The 17,078-nt window shown below is 38.2% G+C and overlaps 2 protein-coding genes across 5 annotated transcripts; one reads left to right on the top strand and one right to left on the bottom strand.

Moving 5' to 3' along the window:
* Positions 1-366: 366 nt before the first annotated feature.
* Positions 367-4,787, bottom strand: LOC115731702 (fructokinase-1). Its single transcript, XM_030662377.2, has 5 exons — positions 4,315-4,787; positions 3,352-3,599; positions 2,916-3,207; positions 1,773-1,925; positions 367-768 (listed from the first exon to the last, which is right to left on the bottom strand). The coding sequence occupies exons 1-5, from the start codon at positions 4,711-4,713 to the stop codon at positions 382-384; spliced, it is 1,479 nt and encodes a 492-aa protein (XP_030518237.2). The 5' UTR covers positions 4,714-4,787; the 3' UTR covers positions 367-381.
* A 4,018-nt stretch (positions 4,788-8,805) lies between these two features.
* On the top strand, positions 8,806-14,672 carry LOC115731210 (glutathione reductase, chloroplastic). Of its 4 annotated transcripts, none has more exons than XM_030661853.2 (11): positions 8,806-9,264; positions 10,089-10,314; positions 10,403-10,681; positions 10,774-10,950; positions 11,049-11,102; positions 11,174-11,322; positions 12,576-12,639; positions 12,713-12,883; positions 12,967-13,104; positions 13,803-13,895; positions 14,382-14,672. In XM_030661853.2, the coding sequence occupies exons 1-10, from the start codon at positions 8,867-8,869 to the stop codon at positions 13,842-13,844; spliced, it is 1,698 nt and encodes a 565-aa protein (XP_030517713.2). In that variant the 5' UTR covers positions 8,806-8,866; the 3' UTR covers positions 13,845-13,895; positions 14,382-14,672. The 4 variants fall into 4 exon arrangements, with proteins under 4 accessions (XP_030517713.2, XP_030517711.2, XP_030517710.2 ...); XM_030661851.2 differs by having other exon boundaries at positions 13,800-13,895; XM_030661850.2 differs by having other exon boundaries at positions 13,800-13,895; positions 14,289-14,672.
* Positions 14,673-17,078: the final 2,406 nt, after the last annotated feature.

The raw sequence follows: 17,078 nt of genomic DNA, 5'->3' as shown, positions 1-17,078 counted from the left end.
CATTTCCAATCTTAGCCTTGAAAGAAGTTGGCGGTCCTAACTTAAGAATAGTGAAGCAATTGTGTACTTTATAACTGCACAAGTTCGTCTAAGAAGGGATGCCCAGCAGTAAAGCAGTTATTGATCCCCCCAAAAAGAAAACAGCACAAGAATTAGCAACAAAAGCTCCAACTCAAGTACCCATTTTTACCAAAAAAAAAAAGTACCCATTTTTACCAACTTACGTGAAAACTAGAGCTTCCCCAAAAATGGCCCAGGAAGACTTCATCTCAGGAGTCCCTCTAATGAGGTTTCTCCTTTCACCTTGCGGCCTAGCTTCGTCTCTCAAGCTTAATCTGGCCATATGGAGCATGGAGCTGAGATATCAATGCAATGATCCAATCAAAATGTAACTGAACTCTTTGACCGTGCAGGCTCAAGCTCAGGCAGCAGTTCAGAGACCACTTTTCGCAAGGGTACCCGATTCACCTGAGCACTCTTCCCGTTGATGACCATCTTCGAAAGAATGCTAATTTCACAAGAATCCTTTTTCTCACCGAGAACTAAGTTCCAAAATTTGTCATCTTCATTGAGATTTGAAGCTTTCATGAGTTCTATAGCCTGATCTAATTTTGCCACATTCCTGCCTGCGCCGCAACCCATAGCCGTTGCAGCACCAACTGCATTCGCGAGTGCTAATGTGTTCATCAAAGGAATATTATGGATGAAACCATAGGCAATAGCAGCTCCAAAACTATCTCCACAACCAACAGTGTCGACCACATTCACCTGACCACGAGTTATAGTAGGATTATCAAATATGGAACAACTGAAGATGAGAGTTTGACAAGCAGAAAAAAGTGGATGCCAAGACATTTAGCCATCATGAAACTTGAAGTGTTAAGCCAACAAACAATTCTAAAAGTTTGCGTAATAGAATCATCTTGAAATAGAAAAAACAATCATAGACTCCTATCAAAATTTAGTACCATCAATACGGCTACCCAATAAACCAATCTTGGTACAGACAACCGACCCTGTTGACGAGTGACATTTGAAACTCCATTCTTCTTGTAAAAAGGAAGCTCTCAGTTGCCCTGGTCAGTGACAGCGAATAATTCTTAACTAAACAGTCCCCCGATTTTCCCATCCATAAAGATATACCACCGCTAGCGATGTCAACTTTCATGTCATTAGGCAGACAATTCAACATCCAATTCCAAAAGGTTTCAATTATGCAATGAAGGTAAAAGAATAAGACTCTTCTTCACACTCAAGGTGTGAGCATCATCATTAAACTTCTTTTCTTTTTTTACAAATGGGATATTTTTATTCAGGTTATATCCCTATTATATCCAGCCTTATTCAGTCTTGGACAGCAACCAAACACAGAATAAGACCTATCCCAACTTTTATCCTGGTTCACCAAGAGTAGCCTTACTGACTGAGGAGAATAAGTCCCCCAGAAACATACTTGAACGCGGAAAATTTTACTAGACCTGATTATGGCCCTTGGGCAGGTTAATCTGCTGAATGCACTTTGAACACGGAAAATTTTATTAGACCTGATTATGGCCCTGGGTAGGTTAATCTGCTGAATGCACATATAAAGCCCCAAGTTTGGCATACCCCTACACAATAAGCAGGGCCCAATCATGCAATTGTTCTTGGGTCAAGTCCAACTAAACCAGATTATGTTTAGGATTGAGCATAAGATCCTCCGCTTGTGAGATAATATTAGTAGAAGAATGAGGATGACATACATGAGTGCGTCACTGCGAGTATTTACAAACCTTGAATGCAGGTGCACAAGATATACTTGATCCTGTGATGATGATGGAACCTCTAGTACCCATTTTAATGACAACCCACTTCATGCGTACACCTTGTTTTAGCAACTCCTGTCCAGCTAGAATCGGGTCATTAATTCCAGTCAGTGACTCAGCCTGAATCCAAGCAATTGAATAACAGAAAATCTATATTAGGAAAGACAGAAGTACTGAATAGAGATTGGCAGGATAGATAGAGTGCAGATCCAATATGTCATGACAAGGAGAACATGTAAACAGAGTTCCGAGACATTATTACAATAGATTCAACTTCTCTCTTGGACAATCATTTTGCCCGCACCCATCATTGGAACCCCCACAACACATGCAAACTTGTAATTTGTTACATGCTATGCTTTCCGGTGATTGATACAAACGCAATTACGATATTTCTGCATTTGCCTTTCAAAGTAAATTGCACTTATTTGCATGTTACTTATATTATACAGAAGAGACCATTACAATGAATAACTCTTTCAGACTTGAGAACAAAAAAAAAAAAAATCATGTCAGATATCTTTGCCAATTAAGAAGAAAGTGCTAAATAACATGAGGCAACACAAAAAAAAGTGCGTGTTGATTTGCATCTGGCTGAAATTTTAGCTGCATCAATGGTGACACTAACTCACTACGAGATAACGAACATTAGAGGACTAGTAACAAGCGTAGTTGGGTAAAAATGAAAATTCAGCATGTTGAAGTAAGGTTATTTGGACACAAGAGAGGATTGACTAAGCAAACCAGTGAAAGTTTGGGAGCTAAGGTAAACAAGTGAAGATGATAAAAGCTCCAGAGCTACACACACTGAAAACCATGTAAAATGGCATTGAAAGAGTAAGGAGGGTAATGCTTCATCAAAGCACCTAAATTAACCGCCAATAAGAAACAAGATCTTAAAGGAGAAAAATAGCAAGACTTTCTGAATGGACATTATAGTGGCCACTTGAGGGTAAAAGGAAAAGGCATGAGTAAAAAGAAAACTTGGCAAGGCTACAAGATTATCACATCATTCAGAATCCATGATAAGAAAATCCCCAAACAACAGAATAGAGTTGCAAGAATAGTACTGGGGATCATTGAAAGAACATTTCAAGGAAAGAGTTGAACCTCATCAGAAGTAAGAAGAAGAACGTCACTCATCTCCAGGATCTTTCTAAGTGCCCTACGTTCTTCTGGTGTTCCTTTGGAAAGGCTCTTTCCTCGTGGTCCGGGGTCAAAAAAGATTGATGTACCAACCTCGACAGCATAATCTAGAGCTGAGGTTATTAAATCAGGCAACAGTTCATCAAAGCCATAACCGTTGCAGAATAAGATCTTTGACCGCGTAATAGCCAGCTTTACTTCAGCAGATAGTTTATTCATCCAACTGAATGCAGGTTCCTTTCTAAAATCAGCTCGACTGGTAAAAGAATAGGTACAATCAGGCCTTCTATCAGAAATATTCTCGACAAATATGTACTGTAGTGTTGAAAAGTGATAGTGACAAAAATGTTAAACAATTCCAACAAAGATAAAAGACGAGCAATGCTTTTAGTAAGTTTACCTGCAAAATCCATGTCTTTGCAATGGATCCACGAGAACCCAGCATAAAAGTGTTTCATACGAGGCACTGGAGTTGTCCACATTGGCATCTTCATTAATCCCAACCATATGAATGCCCTCATCCTGAAGGACATCTACGAGGAACTTCCCATAAATTTCGTTACCCACATGACCAATTGCAGTACAGTTGAGCCCCAATCTTGCTGCTCCTATAGCAGTATTGCAGTTGCCTCCAGCTTCCCAGTATCGCTATGCACGAAAGCACAAACAAATAACAAAAGAAATTGCAAAAGTACATACACTCAACAGCGTTTCCTGAAAAACAATCACGAACAACTTGATTGACTAATACCCTCAGTCATCATATGGGATTAGCAAGTTCTCTTGCTCTACCATGCACAGTTATTGGACCCACATGACAAAGTCCTATCAATCTATCACGTCCCGCTCAGACTGAGGCACCGCAGCAGAGCAGCATCTAAAGACCAGGGTCAACTGTCCAACACTCAAAAGCAGAATAACCTATAGTTTCAGGGTCTGTTTGCTTTGAGAATCTGTCTACCTTTGAAACCAGTACAACGTCCAACAACAGGTTCCATCTTACCGACCCAGCGGGAGTGTCCAGAATTTTAGAGGATGCAATTGCTATTCGGTCCTATTTGAAACTAAATGGAGCTGAAGCCCTTTCTCTCATGTCATCTAGCAATCTATCTTTTCAAAGTGGCCAAGGGAAGGAAAGGACCAAACTATCTCAGCCAATTGTCATTTACCTAACATCTCAAACAGCGAATTTCCAAATTTTGTCCGAGCTATGAAAAATCGGATCTACCATTAGGCGCAACGCACCTCCAAACAGGACAAGCGACTAGAAACCAAAGGCAAAGTAAACTGAAGAATCGCCACCACTTCACACAGAATGCTGGGGGAACAAAACACCCGAAGCATTTTAAGTTCCTCGACTGACCTTATCGGGTGGAGAAGCAGACAGCTCTTCCATATAAGCCCTCCTCTCCTCCTTAGACGGCGGGGGCAGAGCAGGGACGTTGAGGACGATGTCCACGCAGAGATTCCCGAGCGTGGCGACATCGACGTCCTTGGCCACAATGCCGCGCACCTTCACGTCGCTCAAGCAGCAGCCGCCGCAGCCGGCGGTGGCTGAGCCGGGCGGAGCGGAGCGGTGGAGCCTGGCGGCGGCGAGAGCATCGCCGTCGCCCCTGCAGCTGAAGAAGGAAGAAGCGGAGCGGGGATGCCACCGAGCGGCGAGAGACGGGGTCAGCGGAATCGGGAGACTGAGCGGAGGGTTTTCGGATAAGGTCACATGGAAGAGGAGCGGGCGTTTCGGAGCGATTGCGGAGTGATGCATTCAGAGAGAGAGGAAAGTAGAACAAGAACAAGAACAGGAGCAAGAATCTACTCAGCAAGAACAAGAATTCGCAGGAACACATCGCTCTGCTGTTTTGTAACTGTTTTATTTATTTAGTGATGTGAAAAATGGAGAAAAATAGAAATAATTTTGGATAATGACTGGTAAATGAATTTTGATTTAATACACAACGTAATTACAAAAATTTTAATCTATTATGTATAATTTTTTAAAATTTTAGTGCAATGTCGAATGTCGTTCCTATCGAATATTTTAATATAGTCGAGAGGCTAATCTGAAGTATTAAAAGTTCAGGGATCAAATTGAATAAATTAAAAATTTAAAAATTGTTTGTGTCAATTTATCCAATAATTATACGAATAATAATGATGATAATAATAATAACAAAATGAATTTGGGGAATTTATTCGAGTGAAGGGGAAGAGAGATTCCGGTCAACAACTTGGAGAACCCTACTCAACTGCTTTTGTCCCATTTATTCTTTTGCAATTGGATTCACGGAATCTTTCTTTTTCTTCCAAATGGATTTGCCATTTTTTCTGCCCATTTTGTGGTGGATTTCGTTATCAAAGTGACAACTTGACCAACACCTCAATTATCAAGCTGATTCCTTCTTGATAAAGGAAAATGTAAGAGATGTAAGGATCGGTTATGAAAATAGCTACATTGGAAGTCCTAAAAAAAAAAAAAAATCGGACATGAGATGCAATCAAGTTTCAGATCTTCTCATCGGTGCGAGCGAGTCCTGAATCGGTTTGCAAAAATGAAGTAAGGCAAGCTGGTCAGTTATTCTTCGATTTTCCCTAACGTAGCACTCTCTTCATGCTACCATGCAAGCAATTATTGATGACAGCCGTGTAAGCAATTTTCAACGGAATAAATTCAATTGAACTTTTTTTTTTCCGGCAAGATTCCGGGAATAACTGCATAAATTGAAAGATTGAGGATTTATTTGGGTTCCTCACACAAAATTCAGGATTTTAAATGCACTTTTTTTTCATGATTTTATGTGGTAGCTTTTGGCCCTTCGACTAAATCCATCTTCGGTAGGACAATGATGAATATCGCTTGCAAAGATTTATTTTCCTTCACCATCAATGTGTGTAATATAAATGAATCTAGATATAAATGAATTTTACCGATCAATTATAGTTTATGTATCAATTTAAATGGATTTTTCTTGTCGAGTGGTTAAACGATGTCAGAGCCAACACCTTTAAGTGGATTTTTAATCCATGAAAATTGAGCACGGTACGAGTCGGATAAATCTCTATTGTTGCATTAAATTATGTGAGACGAACACACAGTTTGCTAGTTTAGACAACATTTGACCATTAAACCAAGCAAAATATTCATAACAAGTGAATAGCTTTTAATGAAAGGTTTTTTTTTGTTTTTGGTCGGAGCTTTTGATGAAAGGTTACTGGCTGCCAAATTGATGAAATTGATAACTCATTATGGTAAGTCACTAATAAAAACAGGTTTCACTATTGATTGATATGTTTACGCTTGCTTTTGGGATATGTGAAATTACATATCATTATTGAAAAGGGCCATGCTTTTTCCACTTTCAGTTTGGGTAAAATACACTCCAACAAAGTATTGTAACCATTTTACCCATTGTGGATCCCACCTTTTAGCATCATTTGCATTTTCTTAATGTTTTCATCTTTTGCGAGTCCCATTTTCCTTCATCTTTGGCGAGTCCCATTTTCCTTCATCTTTATGCTTCTCTCTTTCTCTCCCCTTTTACTTTGTTTTCTTCGACGTTTGAGATGATTTTTCTATCGGTTTCTATGGTGGGTGCTTGATAAATTGATTAAATTCGAAGTATTACTTAGTGTTGAGTAATGTGGTAATTTTTTTTTTGTGATGGGTTAGGGTCAATGAAGTCTGGAGGTCTTTTTTCTTCTTTCATCTCTTTTTTATGGCTGGGAAAAGTGGTATTGATAAATTAATTGTAATTGTTGAATTTGATTAAGTTGATGGTTTTGGCATTGCTGAGTTTCTCTCCATCTGGGAATTCTGTTAGTTGAAATTTTTCACTTATTCCATCCCAAAGAATTTTGCTTTCACCAAGTGAAAAAAAGTTTATCATCCCATTAATTTCTAACTATGAACTTAATGATTATTTTTTTATTTTTTCCCAAGAGCATGCATTTTATTTTTTGAGTATTCTTTTCGATGAAAATTACCCCGGACATGGTTTCGTTGACCTCTTTCTTTTATGCAATCTATTTGGCTTAATGATTTCAAGGCGCATATTTTGATAGCTCCTTATAATATTGGTCTAATTGTGGTTTGGACTCAGCAAATGATGAAGGTTCTTTTTTCCAAGCAATTTCAGTTTTAGTCTCATTTCAGAACATTAATGGAAAATTTTTACCTTTTTGTTTCCACTTCTTGAGAAAGTGTAAAATCAGTGAGCATGCCAAATGCATGTTTGGCTTTTAGCTCGTAAAGTCTATTGGTAGGGATGCAAAGTATGGTTGGATCTCTTCTCTATATTATATTGGGTCGGTTTTGAATGGAGAAATTATTCCATAACTTGCCCAACCACCAATTAGACCGGGAAAACATCATTCGACTAAGTTATGTGCTTTTTTGTGGAGGCAAATTATGGTTTGCATTCTCTACAAGAGAGAGAAAGAGAGAAAGATGCTGAAAGTGGCATGGAGAGAAAGGAAAGTGGGACCCGCAAAAAAGAAAAGAAAAAAAAACACCAAGAGAAAGTTGAAGATGATTCGACCAAAAAAAAAGGTTGAAGATGCTCAAAGGTGGGACCCATAATAGGTGAATCGGTCATAACACTTTGTTAGGGGAGTGTTTTAGCAAAAAGAGAAAAAAAAAAAGCGTGGACCTATTGTTAAAAGACATTATAAAACTTAGCATTGTTAACTTTAACTTTTTTTTTTTTTTTTAAGCATAACCAGAAATGATTTCACCTAACTCGTCAAGGCCCCATGGGCGCGACCAGCATGAGCTACGTGTGATGTCGGGCCTTACCTAGCCTGACACAACCATGTCGAGAGCTTTTTCCTTAGCGAAGTTTCCTTCTACCGGAAATTCAAAAAGTTTTTTTTGTGCGACAGTGAAATAGTCAAACGTTAGATTAAATAATCTTAAAAAGATGGTACTTAGAAAAAAAAAAAAAGGAATATGAGTTTTCCCATGAAGTATCTATGTTGAGGAGCATTGAGAGGAAAATTGCTAAAAAAAATCCTGAAACTATTATAATTATGTCAATTCGGTTTTAAATTTTTTTTTTTGTCAATTGAGTTTTGAACCATTTGCATTTGTACCAATTCAATTTATTTGACCGATCGACACTAATGTGTTGTCGCCGACTCTAACATACGCAATTTTTAATAATAATTTAGTATTTTTCCAAATTTGTTGTTATTTTATATTTTCTTTTTATTTTTATTTTTTCCTTCCCACCGATCGGCGAGCCGTGGCCGAAGCTCACCGGCCATCACGAGCAAGGGCAACCTCGCCTTTGCCCGCTATTGGTGAGGCTACCCCTGCCTCACGCACACTGGGAAGGTTGAGCAAGGGCTTTGAGACTCTTGCCTAGTTGCCGATGAGCTCGAATGATCCTCGCGGGCATGTGGGAAGGAAAAAAAAATGGAAGAAAGTAAGGAAAGAAAAGAGAAAAAGAAAGAAAAAATTTAAATTTTAAATATCATTAAAAATTATCACATCAATGTCAACCGACCGAATGGATTGAATTAGCACAAATTTAAAAGATTTATGATCTAATTAACACGAAAAAAAATATGTAAGATTGAATTTGCACAATTATAATAGATTTAAGATTTTTTTTGATAATTTTCTCCGGCATAAAGAGTTTTAAAACATCCGGCATTATCAACCTACAATACTCTGAAGCTCCAAACGACACCTTGTGTGCAACATTCTTTTGCATGATCACGTCATCCCATATGCAATCCTCTTCAGCCAAAGAGAGAGAGATGAAATCCAAATTGATTTTGAGCTCAAATATAATATATATATATATATATATGTGTGTGTGTGTGACAATTTTTTTGTTTTGATTGAAAGAAAAAATAACAATTCAAATATCGAAATTCTCACATTCCTCCACAGCCATTACCCAACCGCCGCACGAATGGCCACTTCCATCACCACCCCGAAGCTCACCGCCACCTTCTCCTCCTCGCCGTCCCTCCAAACCCTCTGCCGGAGGCTCCCACTCCCGCTCTCCCACTCCCTCTCCTCCCTCTCTCTCCTCCCTCCCGCCGGCCCCCGGACCCTCGACCTCCACCTCGGCCTCCGCTCCCTCCCCAATCCCCGGCCTCGCCGCCAGCGTTTCTCCGTCGAGGCCGCCGACTCCGTCAACGGGGCCGAGACCGCCCGCCACTACGACTTCGACCTCTTCACCATCGGCGCCGGGAGCGGCGGGGTCCGTGCCTCCCGCTTCGCCGCCAGTTTCGGCGCCTCCGTCGCCGTCTGCGAGCTCCCGTTCTCCACCATCTCCTCCGAGACTGCCGGAGGCGTCGGCGGAACGTAAGCTGAAATTCGCGGACCCTCTATTGCTTTTCTTTTCTAATTCCCTTTTTTTTCCTGAGCGAATTTGTTCTGGCGGGCGAAGCGTGTGATGTACTTGATGCTTCTGAGTTTTAGCTGGCGGATGTTGTTTTAGGTCAGCTGTAACGTTTTCTAGAAGAATATGCTCTGCTGTAGGTTGTTTTGTTCCAAAGTTTAAATTCTGTTCTCTTTGTTGGTTGTTGAAAGGATTGGGTTCCTACTTCCTAGCTAGCATGTAAGTTTGCAGCTTCGATCCTTACTGTATTGTATCAATCTCTACCTGGGAATGTCCTTTTGAGATGTGGGGTGATAAAGGAGAAAGCAAATTTTTTCATGCCAAAGATTAAGTGCTTTGAGAAGGTTTGCTTGAATCGATAATGTTTGTCATTTCATCAGTTAGCATCCAATTTCGGGACCATAGTTGATTTGCATGGCAGAGAAGTTTGGTGAAGGCCTTGTGGAGAAATTCTAGCAACCTAGGCTTATTACCTCACACAAGTATATCCCCTTATCCCGTGAATGCTGCTCTGTTGACTGACCCAAACATAGGATGGGTAAAAATGGCTCTTTACTTATATTCAGGAACACGGCCTGGGAGTCTAGTCTATGCAGTTGTCAGTAGACAACTGTAGGCGTTGTGATGTTCCTTAATTATGTTTTATCTAGAATTGAATGGATCTTTTGGTCCATGATCAAAGACTTCTTGGCAGTCATCATTAGCACTGCATGAATGTCCTCATTGACAGGGTTGTCGGTCGCAAGTTTTCTTTCTTTACTTCCTCTTAATGATACTCTCAATGCAGATGTGTACTTCGAGGTTGTGTACCCAAGAAGATACTTGTTTATGGATCCAAGTATTCTCATGAATTTGAAGAGAGTCATGGATTTGGATGGACGTATGATGCTGAGCCTAAGCATGATTGGAGCACCTTAATGGCTAACAAAAATGCTGAGTTGCAACGACTTACAGGTATCTACAAGAATATATTAAAAAATGCCGGCATCACTCTAATTGAAGGCCGTGGAAAGGTGGGTTTATGTACCTCTTGTAATAAATGTTCTAGTGTCCAATATTGTCCTTTCCAGGGGTTTATGTTAATTCGATGGAATTGGACAGATTGTGGACCCTCACACGGTTGACGTGAATGGAAAGCTCTATTCAGCTAGGCACATACTAGTTTCAGTGGGGGGACGCCCTTTTGTTCCTGAAATTCCTGGCAGAGAATATGCAATTGACTCAGATGCAGCACTTGATTTGCCCTCAAAGCCCGAGAAAGTCGCAATCATCGGGGGTGGCTACATTGCTCTTGAATTTGCTGGTATCTTCAGTGGTTTGTCAAGTGATGTCCACGTATTTATAAGGCAAAAGAAGGTTTTGAGAGGTTTTGATGAAGAGGTGATAAATGGTTGACTCAAATAGCAAAAACACTACCATTATGTTTACAGTTACATGTCTGTCATAGAAACATATCTTCTTCACTGCTGCAGATCAGGGATTTTGTGGCTGAGCAGATGTCCCTGCGAGGAATTGAGGTCCATAATGAGGAGTCACCTCAAGCCATCCAAAAGTTGCCTGATGGTTCACTGTCTCTTAAGACCAATAAAGGAACAAAAGAAGGTTTTTCACACATTATGTTTGCTACAGGACGACGGCCTAATACAAAGGTCTGCAGTTCCTCGATGCCATTAAATGGACCGTTCTTTTGAAAGTGATAGATACTTTCAATGAAATAACTGTATTTGAATGAACACTTTGAGTGCAGAATTTAGGATTAGAGGAAGTTGGAGTAAAGCTTATCAAGAATGGAGCTATAGAGGTAGTTTCATCAGTGCTCTTTGCCTCCTCCTTCTGTTAGTTTTCACATATAATTTCTTCCATTTTTCCTAGGTTGATGAATTTTCACGAACATCAGTTCCATCCATCTGGGCGGTTGGGGACGTTACTGACAGAATTAACTTGACCCCAGTTGCTTTGATGGAGGGAGTAGCATTGGCAAAGACTCTATTTTTGAATGAGCCAACAAAGCCTGATTACAGGTACTGATATAGTCATATTTTGGGAGTCAATGAATCCTAATTAATACTTTTAAGTGAGGTACCTGTACCTTTTGTGTATAATCAATCATGCTTAATTTTGGTAGTATACATATCCAAATGATTGTAATGACAGTGGTGTTGCAGCCATTAAATTAATTGAGCATGAGGAAGTTCAGCAATTGCACACAAGAATCAACGCTTAATTTCAATTGGACATTGATTCATGCTAGAAAATGTTTGAGATGCTACTGAACCAACTCAATAGATTTTAAAATAGATGTTCGGAACTACTGTGAACCTAGGCCTGCCTCTTCAAAGACCTCAAAGTTGCAACGCCTGTGTTACTTTAGTCTTCTGCAGTGGCAATTAACTATCCTCGGTTTATTTTAACCTCTCAAGAACTTCTTCTTTATGCAATTTGATTCTGCAAGAAGTTGATTAACATTACCTCTTTTAGAAGTAAATATGCACTCGAAAGACTAATGTTTATGGTCAATATGCACTTTTACATGAAGTAGACAATTTACATTCTTTATGTTATCACATTTTCAATGCAGTAATGTTGAACAAATGTTTTTTGGGTTTATCAGAGTGGCATTGTGCCCTATTTGTTGCGCATTTCACCACATGTTTTCTTCATTAGGCATAATACTCTAATATACTAGGCACACATGGCAGCACTTCTGTTGTAGAAATCAACTTTTGGCCAGAAGTAAACTTTTTTTACTTCTTCAAGTGGCTCCAAAACTACTTCTGAAGAAAAAAAAAAAAAAGCTCCAGAAGTAAAAAATAAATTTGCATAACCAAACGGATTTCTACTCCAGAAGTTTTACCAAACGGATTTCTGCTCCAAAAACACTTCTGGAGCAGAATTCCAAAAGTGTTGTCATGCGCTTAGAAGGAGAGTATGACACATATGTTGGAAAATATTGGCACGACTTTGTATTATGTTTTCTTCCGTGTTTGACTGGTCTATTCTCTTGGTATGTTTCAGCAAAGATGCGATGCTACTTAAATAACTGGTTTTATGGCTTGGTAAATTTGTGAAGTTGAAGAATGTGAATAATCAAACTGATTTTAGGCATTTTGTCTTGGCATCAACAGTTACTGCAGGAGATCTAGGGTTCATATCGACTTTTATGGCAGAATGTTGCATTATAATTGGTGTATAAGCTGGGGTTGCTCCTTTCATGATATATTAATTATGTCCTCTGATGGTTGTAAATGCACTTTTGCTTTTTTCTTCTTTATAGAGCTGTTCCATCAGCTGTGTTCTCCCAGCCTCCAATTGGACAAGTCGGACTCAGTGAAGAACAAGTAATAGAATATTTTTCACATATTTATCAGGCAAGCCATTACATGTATATTTAATAGTTGAAGAATGTTGCAGGCTATTCAAGAATATGGCGACGTTGATATATTCACAGCAAATTTCAGGCCTTTGAAGGCAACTATCTCCGGGCTCCCTGACCGTGTTTTTATGAAGCTCATTGTCTGTGCAAAAACAGACAAAGTTCTTGGGTTGCATATGTGCGGGGAAGAATCTCCAGAAACTGTACAGGTAAGATGTCTTTGACCTAACTTGGCTTAATTAAATCTTAGCACTTGCAGTTTTTTTAATGATTTTGAAGTGTTCAATTCCAGGGCTTCGCTGTTGCTGTGAAAGCTGGTTTGACCAAAGCAGACATCGATGCTACAGTGGGCATTCACCCAACTTCTGCTGAGGAATTTGTTACAATGAGGATGCCCACTCGCAAGATACGGAGGGGTCCTTCATCGGAGGTATAACATGAGCATGAGCCTCTCAGTTCTTGATTCAACTATATAATTCATCTAATCACAACGACAAAATGTTTGGGAACAGGTATAAGTTTAAAAGAAGAAAATTCTGGCTGTATTCAATGGCCTATTCTAATACCTTAATATCATTTTCCATGTGCACTGCTGTGGCTGCTCAGTCAATCACAGTCAACTTCTCAAGAGTTTAATACCTGTGTATATAAAAAAATACAGAAATTAAAACGGCAGCTCACTCATTTTACAATTAATCTCCAAGATAAAATTGCTTCAAGGATTCTGGTATAGTAATGAGACTTGTCGGCGTGCATGACAACACTTATGAAGCAGAAATCCGTTTAGTAATACAACTTCTGGAACAGAAATTCGTTTGGTTACGCAACTTCATTTTTGTACTTCTGAAATATTTTTTCGCTCCAGAAGTAGTTTTGGAGCCACTTGAAAAAATAAAAACGATTTACTTCTCTAGAAGTAGAAAAATCAATTTCTGGCCGGAAGTTGATTTCTAGAGCAAAAGTGTTGCCATGCGCGCTTGTCCAAATTGCCATCCTACATATATGAGGAGCCTTACGTGGTTGACATCAAGTTGGGTTCTGAAGTCCCTTTTACTTGAGTTTTTTAATGTTGCTTTGATTTCTCCAGGATGACATAATGACATCTTTACCTGATTGCCCAATTAGCAGGGAAAGAAGGACTCTGATGCTAAAGCAGCAGCTGGGGTTTAGCATGTATAGGACTACTGGCAGAGCTAACAACAGAGCGGTCTCCCTTAAATGGTGTGAGCTATATCTTTAGACTTATTACTTGTCAAAAACTTTAGTATGGTCATGCAAATGGTCATCCTACTATGAGGGTGGGAAGTGTGCAAAAGTGGAGTAACATATGTTTATTGATTTAACTTTAGCTGCATTAAGGCAGCTTTTATTGAGCAACCATTGGTTCAGAGCACTGCTTTTCCTGCAATAATTGAAGTTTACCTTTAGCATGAGGAGGCTGATTCTGACTCTATACAAAGTGTCTAAAAGGTTTTGAAATCTCGAGCATGACAAGGGCTTATTGAAACTGCAAAGTATCTTGATATGCGGTCTGCATATCATTTCTTGGAAAGGTAGTATAAGCCGGGACACATATGAATATTCGCTTACATCAGCTGTTTGATGATGTGATAGGTTGTATTCTTGACTATGGACTGGTAATATGGCTCTTTGCGTGGGACGTTACGCTCGTTTGATAGGGGCCAGGATTGTTTTTCATATTTGAAGGGATTTCTGGGAGGACAAGTTGAAAGCCAGGTTCTAAGGACCAGCGGAAATCTTGTGGCATCAAATGTTGTAACTGTGCAGTAATCAGTGTGGTGCTGGTGAATGTGGGTTGAACAGGAGGAACAAAGAGCTATCATATGGATCTTCTATACGGTTGTTCTCTTTACTTATTTATTTTTTGCTAGCTACTCTACACTTGTATTCTCGCCTGGCTTGTTTATCACTTTTTAGTCATGTATGAAACAGCAAAGGAAGAGGCAATTGTTTTGTCAGAGTGGTAACATTTTGTAATTGATTGTTACAAGCCTTCTTTTTTCTCTCTTTTTTTCATGTGGGAGTTTATATAAGTAACCAAACGGCAGATTCTAGTGTTTAGCTCGATTGCTTTCCCTTTTCCTAACATTATGAAATCTATTGCTTTGAGCTTTTAGAATGAAAGTATGTCTGGACAGCTGATAATCAGATGAATTACTACCAACAAAAAAAAAATCATCAAATTGTGAGAAGATGTCTGGATAGCTGATATACAGATGAATTACTACCAGAAAAAAAAATATAGTAAATTGCGAAAATTGTCATTTGAAATCATTTTACCAATCTTTAAAACAATGACCATAAAAAAAAATTATTTTCTTTTGCTTTTTCTATTTTTAACCTTCGAAATTGAAAAGAAATTCATATCTGAACTTAAATAATTCGTAAATGTGCTGTTAATTAATTGATTTTTATTAGGTACCCTTAAATAAGACCGGTTTGAACTAGCGGTTGTTGTTAACAATCAATTGTTTTGTTAGCTAGTTTTATCGTTAATAAAAACCATAAAATATCTTCTCTAACTGCGTCTTCAGTGGAACCAAATACAAGAAAACAATTCATTTTCTAGAAACAACATTTATTAGAAAAATATTTTTAAAAAATAATTGAGTTTTCAATTGAACATGCGGGGGCTTTTTTCGAAAATGGGCCCAAAAAAAAAATTACGAAATTAGAGCAATTTTTTTTATTTAGCAATTCGGGGCCCGCGCGGCAGTCCGCCCGTGCGGTAGTCGCACGGGCCCAAGCCCCTATGCGCCTGACATTTTCAGGTGCCTGCTCCTTCACGGGCACACAAATATGTGTGCCTGTGAAGGCCGGCTTTGCTATAAAGCAAAGCTGGCAACGAAGATCTTCCCTCGCCCGCGTTCATTTTCCCCCTTGCTCGCGTGCATTCTTCGTTCCGGCCTTCATTGTTCCCTCGCCCGCGTTCATTTTCTCCCTCACTCGCATTCATTCTTCATTGCCCTCGTTCATTCTCCCTCATCCTCGTTCTCTCTTGCTCGGTACTTTCTTTTCATCATCCTTCCTCGCTCATTGAAGGAGATCCTCCTTCGCCTCATGCGCCTTTATCGATATTAATTTTTTTTAATTAAGTATTAAATTTTTATGTAATTTTATGTTATGTATAAGTTGTTAGTAATATGTTTTTTAATTTTTTTGTTAATATTTTCGTAATGTTTAAATTAATTTGTGAATTTTTTATTTAGCAGAATTTGAGATAAAAGCAAAGCCGGCCTCCTCACTCGGTGCTTTCTCCCGGGCGTTTGAGCTCTTCATTCAATGCGTGCTCTCCCTCGGCAGCTTGGGTTAAGTTTTGGTGTAGTTATTTTTTTTTAAGTTTCTTAGGTATAGATTTATTTATTTTGTTATTATTTATACATGAATCATTTATTTGCATTTGTTATATTATTGTTCTTATTATTATTTATTTTTTTGTCATTTGTTATATTAATAGTTATAATGTTAATGAGATTTAATGAGTATATTTAGTTGAAATGTGAGTCTTTTATGTAATTCTATGTTACTTATAGGTTGTTAGTAATATGTTTTAATTTTTCGTTAATGTTTTGGTAATAGTTATAATGTTTTTGTGTTTTTGTGTTCTTTATGGGTTGCTATGGGCTTTTTTGAAAAATAGGGTAAAAAAAATATTTGCGAATTTAGGTATTCTTTACAAATATTTACGCATTTAGGAACGAGAAAGGGCTATTAAAAAAAATAAAAAATGGAAAAATTTACAAAAACCCAAAAAAAAAAAAATGGCTGTGAAACAGCCGCACATGCCCTAAATTCGTAAATATTTTTAAAGAATACCTAAATTCGTAAATATTTTTTTTACCCTATTTGAATTTTTTGTATTATTATTATTATTATTATTATTATTATTATTTATTTTGTTATGGCATTTATTTCATTTGTTATATTGATAGTTATAATGTTAATTTGTTAATGTGTAGGGAAAATATTTATTAAATTTTAGATGTAAAATAATTTGTAATTTCTTTATTTAGCGGAATGTCGTCTAAATCTTTCGTGACTTGCACTCGGGAGATAGAATAGTACGAAATGAATATGAACATTGAATGTAATACATTTGATTTTCATACTCAATTTAGTTGTGTGAATTATGTAAATTAAATATATGAATTTTTTGTAATGTTATAATATCACAATTGTGCGATATTTATTAAAATTCCTATGTTTCATTTGTAGACATGGCACGTATAAATTATATCCAGCCGGGACCCGAGGATGATTTACTACTTATACGGCAGGTCTGACATAGATCACAGACCATATGGGACGCCGATGTAATTAAGAAATTTAGCAGTTAATCTATCATTTGTAACAATTGTATCATAATAAAATTGCTACTAATGG

Source organism: Rhodamnia argentea, chromosome 7 (assembly GCF_020921035.1).
Source record: "Rhodamnia argentea isolate NSW1041297 chromosome 7, ASM2092103v1, whole genome shotgun sequence".
NCBI lineage: Eukaryota > Viridiplantae > Streptophyta > Magnoliopsida > Myrtales > Myrtaceae > Rhodamnia > Rhodamnia argentea.
Note: the sequence above shows the minus strand (reverse complement) of the source record. Positions and strands in the feature narration are given on the sequence as shown.

Coding starts and splice junctions, on each gene's coding strand:
- LOC115731702 (XM_030662377.2), bottom strand. CDS start 4,713: ATGCATCACTCCGCAATCGCTCCGAAACGCCCGCTCCTCTTCCATGTG. Junction 3,600..4,314: donor CTGCTTCTCCACCCGATAAG/GTCAGTCGAGGA, acceptor TTTCGTGCATAG/CGATACTGGGAAGCTGGAGG. Junction 3,208..3,351: donor CAAAGACATGGATTTTGCAG/GTAAACTTACTA, acceptor TTCTTTTACCAG/TCGAGCTGATTTTAGAAAGG.
- LOC115731210 (XM_030661851.2), top strand. CDS start 8,867: ATGGCCACTTCCATCACCACCCCGAAGCTCACCGCCACCTTCTCCTCC. Junction 10,315..10,402: donor TAATTGAAGGCCGTGGAAAG/GTGGGTTTATGT, acceptor GGAATTGGACAG/ATTGTGGACCCTCACACGGT. Junction 12,884..12,966: donor AATCTCCAGAAACTGTACAG/GTAAGATGTCTT, acceptor GTTCAATTCCAG/GGCTTCGCTGTTGCTGTGAA.